The 13,098-nt window shown below is 37.3% G+C and overlaps 1 protein-coding gene across 3 annotated transcripts in view; it reads right to left on the bottom strand.

Annotated features, from left to right (window-relative positions):
- The window catches only part of LOC127629809 (numb-like protein), an 83,466-nt gene continuing 70,368 nt past the window's right edge, over nt 1-13,098 (bottom strand). For all 3 annotated transcript variants that reach the window (XM_052107062.1, XM_052107060.1, XM_052107061.1), the window contains 4 exons: nt 10,798-11,002; nt 10,179-10,445; nt 4,261-4,437; nt 1-3,144 (listed from right to left, as the gene is read on the bottom strand). In XM_052107062.1, coding sequence (XP_051963022.1) covers nt 2,318-3,144; nt 4,261-4,437; nt 10,179-10,445; nt 10,798-11,002 — 1,476 coding nt within the window. In that variant the 3' untranslated portion in view covers nt 1-2,317. The remainder of the gene's footprint in view (nt 3,145-4,260; nt 4,438-10,178; nt 10,446-10,797; nt 11,003-13,098) is intronic.

Below are 13,098 nucleotides of genomic sequence, written 5' to 3'. Positions count from 1 at the left end.
GGCTCAACAGCATGCATATACGATACACAATAATCAACCCTCCAACAAATGTGTCTTTGTTTACATTATATTATTTATTTATCTTTTATACAATGTAATTACAATAGAAATATGTAGGTTTAAATACAAAATTCTGTAAATAAAGATTAAAAATAAACTCCACTGGTTTGTTATCACTACACTAAATTTTACAATCAAGTTCATGAGGTAATTTAGTTCCCTGGTTTCGAAAAAACCTATATTTTGTTTAGGGACTGTGGACAAAAGACCAGGGCAATAGTCTATTATTATAAATTCATCCATAAAATAGGGTCCACCTCATACATATAGCTAGGCCAAATTGCAAATACAATGTCTTTTGGAAAAGACCTGCTTGACCCTGTTGATTAGACCCTGTTGATAAGAACTTGGGTTGGCCAAGTCGATTTATAACACATTATGGTCGAAATGGTCTTCTTAACCAGCAGTTAGAAACATTATACCTGCCTTGTATATCCTGCTATTGAAGAGTCTGTAGGAAGAGTGTTTTTGTCCAGTGGAAGGAGTACACCTCACTGAGCACAATGTGCAGTCTGGCTTTGATCATCTAGCGTTTGACACTTGCAGGGATCCACACACTCTAGTAAGATCCCTCAAATGATCATATATGTACTCTTGGAAGCAATGACTGAGCTGCTTGAGAAAACTCAAGCCTGTCAAATTTCAAAACAACATAAAAATATACAACAATTGAGCATTATTAAACATTGTGTATGTGCCTCAACACACCGTGACCACTGGAATGAGTTTCCCTTGGGATTCAAATAGTTTTTTAGAACAAGTAGATGAGATTTTATCATTTAGAGATTGCAATAGGGTTCGCCCGCAATTAAAGGCAATTATTCCTATTATTTGTTTCCCATTTATACCAGAGTGAGTGAAAACAGCAGTGATAAGAAATGAAAGCCAAAACTAATATGCATATTCAATGTTTCAACATACTGTTACTGTAATATGGGATCTTTTGAACATGCATGAACAATTCAAATGATCTGTCCCTTTAAGCTTCTAGGTAGTCAAACAAACACCTTGTGCCAACACTTGCTAATACACTTTCTTAACAACCCTTGTACTCCATACTAACACTTCTCATCTTCTTTTCCTCCTTTTTACCTTACAGCAGCTTAATTGTCCACCAACTTTCTTTTTGTGTGCACTACAATGGTCACATTTCAGTTTTTTTAAATACATTCTGAATAATTGAGAAGCCCCATGAGACTTTTAGAAGAAAGTGTTACTTTAGACAAACTGGCACAGGCATGCCCGATTTCCTGAGTGATCTGGGTCTCGTATGGTTGAGTCTTTTTCGAATGCTTTGGGAATGCATTTTAAATACCTCCTTATGGTGCCAAATATGTTTTCAAATGTACAGTACACAGTCAACCGAATTCACAAATCTCAACTTGTCTGGCTAAATACATTATAAAAATAAAACAACCCTTTGAATGTTTTGCAATTCCTCAAAGTACTTGTTTCCAATGCTCAGAGGTCAGAGTCAGAGCTGTAGCATTTATATATCTCGGTTTCTCTTTGTATTATGGTTTTCAACAGTATAATCAGGATTGGAATGTGCCTGTTGTTGGTACTTTTGGTATCCGCTTGGTGCAGGACATTTAAATGATTCAGCACTGACTTTTTTGGGAATTACTGAAAACTAACAGCCTCACAAAGGGCAATAAATAAAAGTAAACTAAAAGCATACTATTTACAATCCTTTACTGAACACAGAATAAACTCATTCTTCTATTGATATATCTCAAATTAGATTCCACCTCTTAATTGGTGACTAATTTTTTCAAGTAGCCAATTTATTCCACCTGTAATCTTTCATCATGTTCAGTGAAAATAAATAAGGGAAACAAACCAAGAATAATTCTTCAGAACAATTAAAATCTGATTAAAAATAACCAATATAGTTAAATAAAAACAATAAATACATATTTTGACATCCCCTAATTAGTTATTTACTACCGTCATGGCATTTGCTTCAGGTCAAATCATTCACTTTCCAAACAAGGGTCATTACTTGTTTGAGCGGTCCAATAAGTGCCTAACATGTGACGGTCTTCTTTTTCAGTTCTGTGAAATTTCTGTTCTCCAAATCTGGAGACTGAATGGCAGTTCTCCAGATAACAAAGCACAACCAGATGATCTCTTACCAATGCCCTCAAACAGACCAGGAGCATAAGGAAACCGTCTAAAAGACAAAGCGAAGGGGATGGGTACGAAATAGTTCCTCCTCATCTCAGAGTCTTCAAGGCTTGTTCCACGTTTCCAATTATAGCTCAATCTCGAAAGTCTTTTGTAAGTCATTGGAAAAAGGGTTGGCTGCATTGGGTTGCGTTTTGGATTCCAAAGCAGCCCATTTAGCCTCAAAATGCTCCGCTTCTTGCAAGCTGGATGTGGGATTGGCCTGTTTTAGACTCTCCATTGGCCAACTGGTACCTTCTTTTACGATGCTACCAGTGCCGTTCTGCATGACACTGGTGGTTGTAGTAGTCAAGGGAAAGGAGTTGTGCGGGTGGCCATTGACAGTTGGGGGTGATGCGAATGTGGTGTTGGGGAAGCCTCCAGGAAGGGTGGGGAATGCTGAGTGTTGACTACCTCCAAGTGTACCCATCTTGGACCCCATTCCCACCCCCATCATTGCTCCACCCACTGTACCGGCAGCAGTGCAGAAAACGTTAGCCACCATCTGTGATGGTGTGATGCCCACCACGGGCACACTGGCATTGGGATAAGTCATGCTGTTGGTCAGGGTAGGCATGTATGGTTGCATAGGTACAAATGCTGGCTGAAGAGGTTGCTGAATGAACATGCCAACGGGCACAGGAGTGACATCAAAGGCCATGGGGAATGGCTGTACAGAGGTGGGTAGGGACCCCTGTGCGATATGCATGGAGGAAACTGATGGAGGTGGCTGAGTGGGTGGCGGGGGTAGAGTAGTCTTAGGCAGATTAGGTGGAGTCTGCTGCTGGGCTTTCACCGCTTTAGCCACTTCTTCTAGCCAGCGTTCTGCCTCGGATGGAGTTCGTTTGTGGCCGCCCTGAGACACGGGTGGAGGAGAATGGACTGCAGACTCTGTCTGAACCCACGAGTTGGTAGCTGAAGAAATTGGCAACACTATTAAAATATGCCCGCTACATTCCCAATTTACATCTTATGTAAATGTTAAGTCTAATTAGGGCTGCACAAGTTCTGGAATAGTTCACCCAAAAATGAAAATTATCTCATCACGCTCGTGCCATCCCAGATGTGTATGACTTTTTTTTTCTGCAGAACAAAAAGAGTTTTAGAAGAATATCTCAGCTCTGTAGGTCCATATAAAGCAAGTGAATGGTGACCAAAATTGTAATGCTCCAAAAAGTACAAGGGCAGCATAAAAATAATCAATAAGACTCCAGTGGTTTAATCCATGTCTTCTGAAGCAATCCAATTGATTTTGGATGGGGTTAGCGCTCTGCACATACGTCAAGCACAAGGAAGAGCATTTGAGCTTGAAATCATGATCATGCCTAGAGACTGCAATGGCAATATGTACAGTGAAAAAGGAGTTACATTTTGTTTTTTTCTTCCCAAAACAGATTGGATCACTTCAAAAGATAAAACCACTGGAGTTTTATGGATTACTTTTATGCTGCCTTTATGTGCTTTTTGGACCGTCAAAGTTTTGGTCTCCATTCACTTACATTGTATGGACCTACAGAGCTGAGATATTCTTCTAAAAATCTTTGTTTGTGTTCTGCTGAAGAAAAAGTCATACACACCTGCGATGGCATGAGGATGAGTAAATGAGAGAATTTGTATTTTTGGGAAAACTATTCCTATAATCGAAAAAGAATCGAGATCACAGTTGCCACAATACAGTTCAACAAAGTCCACCCACTTTTTCATGAAGTATTTTCCTATTCATTATTCCCACAGGGATTTCAAAAAAATTCTTCAGAGTTGTAAGACATGAACCAAATCAAACAGCACTGAGAGATTGGTCTCAACGTTACAAACTTTGACTTAGATAAGTATTTGAAAATCACCAACTAGGGTACAAGACCGTGTAATTAACATCTATAAAGCTAAAAAAAAAAAGGGTATTTTAATGTAAATTATATTAATCAAAATTAATAATCGCAATAACAATATCAGGGGATATATTCAACAATTATGATATATTGTCAATATTGTGCAGCCCTATGTCTACTTAGATCATGCAGTCTGTGCTACCTTGCTGGGGAGCAGGTGGTGGCGGAATGGCAGGTGGTGCACTGCACACTGGTAAGCAATTGCTGGTGGCTTTGGCACACAGGTCTTCAGAGGGTTTGGTGAAAGAGCTGTTGATTTGGCTGCAGAGAGCATTTATGCTGTCTGCCTCTCCCGCCACGGACAGGTCCATCTCTGGAACTGAAACAGATCAATAGAGAGGGTCAATCACACCTGTGAGGCTCATTTTAATGGGACCATGCATGCATTTTACAGACGTATGTTTGTTTGAACAATCTGGATCTTAGTTATAAGGTGACTGAATTTAGCTTGAAAAAACAACTTAAAAGCACAACAATTGATGTTTAGAAACTGTAAAATCCAAACCTGAATTTTCATGATCTGTTATCTGCTACTACAAACCTCTCCATTACCAATAGCTTGCACAACTACAAAACAACAATTTATAAAGAAGAAAAATATTTTTGTCATATGGCATTATTAAAAACACTGCATAAGTCTCATTTTAGTAACTAGTGTAGGGGATTAAGCTACAGATCAGAGACTGCAGCACAATTCTGTACAAAGCATGTTATTATAGAGTAGTCTGCTACAAAGGATCATTAGAAGCAGTGTTTGAATTGAGGAGGGGCTAGGAGGGCCCCGGTCACCCTTTAAGAGTTAAGGGACCCCCCCACTTGACGGGTCCCCTGTTGTTTTTATAAAAACTAGAATACTAGAAACATAAAACTATATGTTTTTACAAATGACTGCAGTGACAATGTAATATTGTCCATGAATCTGTCCCAGTTTTCATAAATAATCCAAATGAGATTATGGTAAAATATAATTCTTCATTGATTTATGACTGTTGATACTCAAACTACTAACATTAAATCATCTTTTATCTTAGAACTAAACCATCAAAAGAGGTTGTTTAATATGCACGTCATTTTCTCTGTATTATTCTAACATTTTAGCTCACTATTAAACAGTTGTAAAGTTATTACATGGATGCTATGTAGAGAAATATCTTGTCCATTTATTATGCTGTGCCCGAGGAGAGCGGCCCTCTCTCAATATCTTTAAATATGCAAGCCATGATAATAAACGATAATGTTACGATAACATGAAAATAAATCATAAAGGCACACTGTATGATAAGACGTCTTATTTATACAGTGGCATGCAAAAGTTTGGGCACCCCTGATAAAAATGTCTGTTGCTAAGAATAGCTAAGCGAGCAAAAGATGGCCTGATTTACAAAAGGCATTAAGTTAAAGATGACAAATGTCTTTAATATTTTAAGCAATATTACTTTTTAATTCTATCTTTTACCATTTCAAAATAACAAAAAATGCCTGAAGCAAAAGTTTGGGCACCCTGCATGGTCAGTATTTAGAAACACCCCGTTTGGCAAATATCACAAGCTTGTAAACACTTTTCGTGGCCAGCTATGAGTCTTTCAATTCTTGTTTGGGGGATTTTCGCCCATTCTTCCTTCCAACGGCTTCTAGTTCTGTGAGATTCTTGGGCTGTCTTGCATGCACTGCTCTTTTGAGGTCTATCCACAGATTTTCTATGATGTTTAGGTCGGGAGACTGTGAGGGTCATGGCAAAACCTTCAGCTTGCGTATCTTGATTGTAGATTTTGAGGTGTGTTTAGGATCGTTACACTGTAGTAGAAGCCATCCTCTTTTCATCTTCAGCTTTTATTACAGATGGTGTGCTGTTTGCTTCCAGACTTTGCTGGCATTTAATAACCAATGAAATCCAAAATTAAATCCATTCTTCCTTCAAACTGTGAAATATTTCCCTGTGCCACTGGCTGCAACACAAGCTCAAAGCATGATCGATCCACCCCGTGCTTAACAGTTGGAGAGGTGTTCTTTTCATGAAATTCTGCACCCTTTTTTCTCCAAATATACCGTTGCTTATTGTGGCCAAAAAGTTATATTTTAACTTAATCAGTCCGTAGAACTTGTTTACAAAATGCATCAGGCTTGTTTAGATGTTCATTTGCAAATTTATGGACGTAGGAAATGTTCTCTTCTCATGACTCTTCCATGAAGCTGATATTTGTGAAGGTGTCGCTGCACAGTAGAAGAGTGCAACACTGCTCCAGAGTCTGCTAAATCTTCCTTAAGGTCTATTGCAGTCAAACAGTTTTGTGGTCTTCCAGACCTCAACTTGACCTCCACCGTTCCGGTTAACTGCTATTTCTTAAATACATTATGAACTGAGGAAATGGTTACCTGAAAACACTTTGCCATCTTCTTATAAACCTCTCCTGCTTTGTGGGCATCAATTATTTACATTTTCAGCATGCTAGGCAGCTGCTTAGAGAAGCCCATGTCTGCTGATTGTTGGGACATGATTTGAGGAGTCAGAGTATTTGTAAAGCTTCGAAATTTGCATCTCCTGGCCTTTTCAAATGATGATTGTGAACAAGCCATAGGCCCTAACAAGCTAACTAAGGTCTGAGACCTTGGTAAAAGTTACCAGAGAACTCAAATCTCTTGGGGTGCCCAAACTTTTGCATAGTGCTCCTTTACTTTTTTCAATCTAAAATGGTACAAAACAAAAATAATACACTAATAATGTTTCATCTTTAACTTTATGCCTTTTGGAGATCAATTAATCTTCTTCTCACTTAAATATTCACAGCAATAGAAATTTTAAGCAGGAGTGCCTAAAATATTGCATGCCACTGTACTCTACCATACACTATGCATCTCAGCTACGGGGACCACTATTTAAAATCTAGAAATTATAGTCTATTATTGAGCCTAACATCTTACTCTTGTCTTACAACTCATTCAAATATAAAAATGACTGATTTTAATCAATATATCAAACTGGTGAGTCAGTGTAAGGAAATCTCCCAAGAGCTCGGACTCAATTCAAACACTGATTGGAAAGGTTCCCTGTATAAATCACAGAATAAATGTTGTCATTCATGGTCTGGTAAAGCCTTGAAGTTTCAATGGAAATAGAGATCTGTGACATGTGGTTTTGGACATATTTACAGTATATGTGAGCATAACATATTTGGATATATTTGTGCTTAACACTGATGGGACATTCTACAATTGCGGTGTTAATTGAAAACAACCTCTACTAGACAGTTTATTCGAATTTAGTACTTTACACAAAAAACAAAAACAAAACAATTTTGAATGTCATTGGTGTTAGAATTATATAAAAACAGACAACATTTAGGAAAAACACTTTTGAAATTATCAGTGTAGTAATGATTAGGCAGTTAATAAACTTATTTTTTTAAATACTGATAATTAAGTGATATTAAGATATCTTAAGTAGATAGAATATTAAGACATTTACTTTGACAAATCTCCTTATTTAATTGTAGGAAGACAAACAAGTTACTGTCAATAGTGTTACTGGTTCATATTACCTTTATTTGGTGTAATCCAATGACAAAAGAACATATGAGCACATTTTTCTTTTAAAATCACAAATTAATTATTGTGATCATAAAACAAGACAAGAGAACAAACTTCCCAAAATGGTGGGTTTAAAGGGATAGTTGTCTAAAAAATAAACAATCCCTCATCAGTTACTCACCCTCATGCTATCCCAGATGTGCATGACTTAATTTCTTCTGCAGAACACAAAAATGATTTCTAGAAGATTAGCCCAGCTCTGTAGATCAACACAATGCAAGTTAATGGTGGCCAGAATTTTGAAGGTCCAAAAATCACATAAAGGTACCATAAAAGTAATCCATAAGACTCCAGTGCTTAAATCTACATCTTCTAAATGATAGGTGTGGATGAGAAACAGATCAATAATAAAAGTCCTTTTTTACCATAAATCTCCACTTTCGCTTTCACATTCTGAAAGTGAAAGTGGAGATTTATAGTAAAAAAGGATTTAAATATCGATTTGTTTCTCACTCAAAGCGATTACATCGCTTCATAAGACATATATTAAACCGCCAAAATTATATAGATTACTTTTATGCTGCCTTTATGTGATTTTTGGACCTTCAAAGTTCTAGCCACCATTCACTTGCATTGTATGGACCAACAGAGCTGCAAAATTATTCTAAAAATCTTGATTTGTGTTCAGCAGAAGAAATTCGTTTTCTGAGATGGCATGAGGGTAAGTAAACGATATCCCTTTAATGTTTAACTGATTTATTTCTGAAATCATTGTGATTTTCAGATGCAAATGCCACTTCAATCTTACAATGAACTGGGTACATTCTGAAAACTGATGGTAATTTAGTATCTATAATTATCACTAGAAGCGCCGAGCATGCGGTCATTTGCCCGTTGTGCTTTAAGAAAAAATACATCTTTGCAATCGATCAAATTCCAGGGCCCTACTTTCTTGAATTTTCCTAGATATTTGAGTTTTATCGCCCAGTGCGCTTAAATTGTCAAAATCGCACCAGGAAAAGCTAGTTTGAAGGTATTTTGCTTCTAATTCTATGACTTGACAGCCGCCTCGCGTTGACGTCATATTTATTTGTGCCGCTCAAAGCTGTGATTCTCTTTTCTCCCAACAGATGGCGCAAGGGCTCACTTTTAGTCCTACAATAATTTTGAATGCATGTGTATATAATGCCATATAGTCTATATATTTAAAATAACGCAAGTATCGTGAATATATTGTGTAAATATTCATACATTTTTGTTATCAATTAATTCAATATCAATTGCAAATAAAATGTATTTTCAGTCTTTAAAAATATATTTTCATTGAATAAATTTCATTCTTTACATCCAGATGCATTCTGTTTGCATTACCATTTCAGAATATTTAAGAAGCCATTATTATTAATATTATTATTATGATATAAGAACGATGATGATAATTTGTTTGTGGCGCGCAATTATTTCCAGTTTGTTAATGAACAGATTTAGTGTTTATTAGAAAAAAGTTGGCCTATAAATGCCTATAGTGTATATATATATATATATATATATATATATATATATATATATATATATATATATATATTAATGCATAATAATGAACCATGAATCGAGATACATTTGCAAACACGCTAAGGTGATAAATATGAATGCAAATTTCACCCATTCAACATATAATGATGCATCGAAAATTATTTGAGGGAATATTGACAAGTAAGCTGATAAGTGGGCGGCGCTATTATGATCTATAATGTATTGAGAGCTATAAAGTAGCCACGGATTGCCTGAAGCTCACTGTGTAGTTCTCATTTATTTGAGATGTGTTAAGGGAGGCAAAAGCATGAGATTGGATGACTTTTGGTCAAATGAATTAGGATACTCTTTGTCGCACAATGTTGCGGCAGAAATGCGCTGCGCTATGATGACAAGAACACGAGAGCAGCCCACCTTGTGACAGATAGATTTGCCATTATATCTGAGATATTTGGCAAATGTGTGAAAAACAGCATTGCTTCATACACGCCCGGATAGAACATAACAGTTGATGAACAACTGTTCCCTACCAAGCCGCGCTGTCATTTCACACAGTACATGGCCAATAAACTGGACAAATTTGGCATAAAATTATTGAAACAAAGATGTTGAAACAGATGTTGAAACAAAATACATGCTGAACACATCCATATCTAGGGAAAGACGACAGTAGGCCGGATGGTCAGCGGTTATCGGACAATGTTGTCGTGCGTCTGGTCCAGCCTTTCATGGGAAAGGGAAGAAATGTAACGACGAGCAATTTCTTCACCTCGTTGCAACTGGCAAACAATCTTTTGGCGAACAAAATCACCATTGTTGGCACATTGAATAAAATCAGATGAGAGATGCCCCCATGTACACAGGCACAGTCTGAAAGATGGTAAAAATGCAGCCTCTCTCATGTCTTGATTGTAAACTACACACTGCACACTGATGTAGCTTACATTCCTTGGGTAAACAGTAATAACGATAAAGATAATTGGGAAATGACAAAATACTGACCTGGATTCTTAGTCTGGAAATCTGTCTTGCGCTGAAGGGTAGAAGGGAGATCGTTCAGACGTAGAGAGAGCTGCCGTTTGAACGGCGAGTTCTTCTGGCTAAGTTGAGGGAAGCCTCGGAAAGAGCCCTGCCGCACCAGCTGCTCAATCGGAGCGTGACGCCGCGGGATGGCATGAGGCACACCTGGCTCCCCTCTCTCCACAGGTGATGCGGCTCCTTCTGGTGGAGAAGCATTTCCAGGTGGCATAGCAGAAATGCCACATGCTTCTACAAAAAGCCAAAGTGAATTATAAGGCCATTTCAAGACACTATTGGATAAATAATATTCCAATCCATTACATTTTGTGACTAATAACAAATTTGGTCTGTTTCTCACTTAAAGCTATTGTTTAGCATCAGAAGGAATATTGGAATATAGCGCACAAGTCGTATGGACTACTTTTAAGATTGTTTATTAACAATTTTATCCTTTCTGGGGCATGACAGTAATGACCGTGACTAACACACAGTATTGAATTTGGATCACATGATCCATTAAATAATTAATGATCGGTGCCAATACCTTTTCTAAGGCACACTGTTGATGAGGTACACTTGGAGGGATGGCATCAGCACTCACCTTTCTTTTTGTCCTGTAGCTGTTTCATGATGTCCCCCCGGTCACTCTGCTGTCCTGAGGAGGAGATGCGGAAGGAGCCTTCCCTCACAAATGATGTGCGGCTTGCATCGAAGGAAGCCGTGACCCCGCACTCCTTTTCTCTGCGCTGCTTACGCTCAAGGCAAGCAGCAAACGCGCATCCGACTGCGTGACTCAGACGTTCTCCCTAGTGGTGAGGAGGATCTAATGTTAGCATCATGGCTATAGTTCAACTGTTTGTTTAGCAGTGTTGGGGGGAACTACTGTAAATTTGATTTACCAAGCTACAAGCAACTTTAGTAGTTTTTAAGTTTTTAGTAGAATTAAAGTAGTTAAACTACAGACTTGTTACTCTTGAAAAAAGTAGTTAGCTACACAGAATTTAGAAATTAATTTAATGATATTATTTAGAATTTAGTGAGAGCAGTACCTATATGGCAAAAATAAATTTGAGTTTGTGAATCGCAGGTCAAAAACATAGTGACGAACAGCAGTGTCATTTCATGTTTTGCTATTAAAAAAAGACTAATTAGAGAGTGTCAAAGAAAAAAATCAAAGAGACTCAAATCAGTGGACCATTTCAGTTTGAAATGATTCATTAACTGTATGAACGAACTGATTCACTAAAATTAATCAGACTTTCCAATGCTATGTTACGAGAGTGTGTTTAATTCGTTTTAGGGCTGTCAATCGATTAAATATTTTTATGTCAATCACAATTAACCTTGTGCATAAATATTTGCTGAGAAAGCCCCTCAAATAACAATAATTCAATATATAATGATTAAATAATTATATATATATATATATATACACATACATACATACATACATACACACACACACACACACACACACACACACACACACACACACACACACACACACACACACACACACACACAGAGTTTGGTTTCCATGTTTTATGGGGACTTTCCATAGACATAATGGTTTTTATACTGTACAAACTTTATATTCTATCCCCTAAACCTAACCCTACCCCTAAACCTAACCCTCACAGAAAACTTTCTGCATTTTTACATTTTCAAAAAACATAATTTAGTATGATTTATAAGCCGTTTTCCTCATGGGGACCGACAAAATGTCCCCACAAGGTCAAAAATTTCGGGTTTTACTATCCTTATGGGGACATTTGGTCCCCACAAAGTGATAAATACATGCTCACACATACACACACACACACACACACACACACACACACACACACACACACACACACACACACACACACACACACTCATGTTGTGTTTCCATGTTTTATGAGGACTTTCCATAGACATAATGGTTTTTATACTGTACAAACTTTATATTCTATCCCCTAAACCTAACCCTACCCCTAAACCTAACCCTCACAGAAAACTTTCTGCATTTTTACATTTTCAAAAAACATAATTTAGTATGATTTATAAGCCGTTTTCCTCATGGGGACCGACAAAATGTCCCCACAAGGTCAAAAATTTCGGGTTTTACTATCCTTATGGGGACATTTGGTCCCCACAAAGTGATAAATACATGCTCACACATACACACACACACACACACACACACACACACACACACACACACACACAAAAATAATGCAGATAATTAAAATGCATTAAATTATTTTCGCACACAAGTGAAGCACTAAAAGAGACAATACAAAAAGTGGCTTTAGAATGCAATACATACTATTATTGAGCATAAGCCTATCATTAGACTACAGTTCACAGCAAACCATTTTGCAATTTAATTCATCAATCAGTCTAAGATTTATTAAAAGGGCTTGTTTAAGGACGTCAATATACACCTGCTTGAGACGGACACTTTTGGAGCGTCTTGGTAGCATTGTGTCAAAAACATAACGTTTTAGGTCAAAGTTAAACGAAGTTTGAAACTTAGAAAAACAAGTTTAATAACGTCAAAAACATAACGTTTCAGGTCAAAGTTAAACGAAGTTTGAAACTTAGAAAAACAAGTTTAATAACGTCAAAAACATAACGTTTCAGGTCAAAGTTAAACGAAGTTTGAAACTTAGAAAAACAAGTTTTGATCCCTGCCTTCGGATTTGCGCTACATCAAGCTATGTTTGTATACAAGAACGTGTTCTCATCTTGTGTTGTCTGCTCTCGGTGTGGTTTGTTCTCTGTCTGTATAAATTGCGCGTTTCCTATACAGCGAGTTTCGCTTACTGCCCCCTGGGGATGTATTGCATACATTTTTTTAACAAGTTATTTTTTATAGAATTACAGCACTGAATTAACGTGTTAAATCGACAGCCCA

The sequence above is a fragment of the Xyrauchen texanus genome, chromosome 36 (assembly GCF_025860055.1).
Source record: "Xyrauchen texanus isolate HMW12.3.18 chromosome 36, RBS_HiC_50CHRs, whole genome shotgun sequence".
NCBI lineage: Eukaryota > Metazoa > Chordata > Actinopteri > Cypriniformes > Catostomidae > Xyrauchen > Xyrauchen texanus.
Note: the sequence above shows the minus strand (reverse complement) of the source record. Positions and strands in the feature narration are given on the sequence as shown.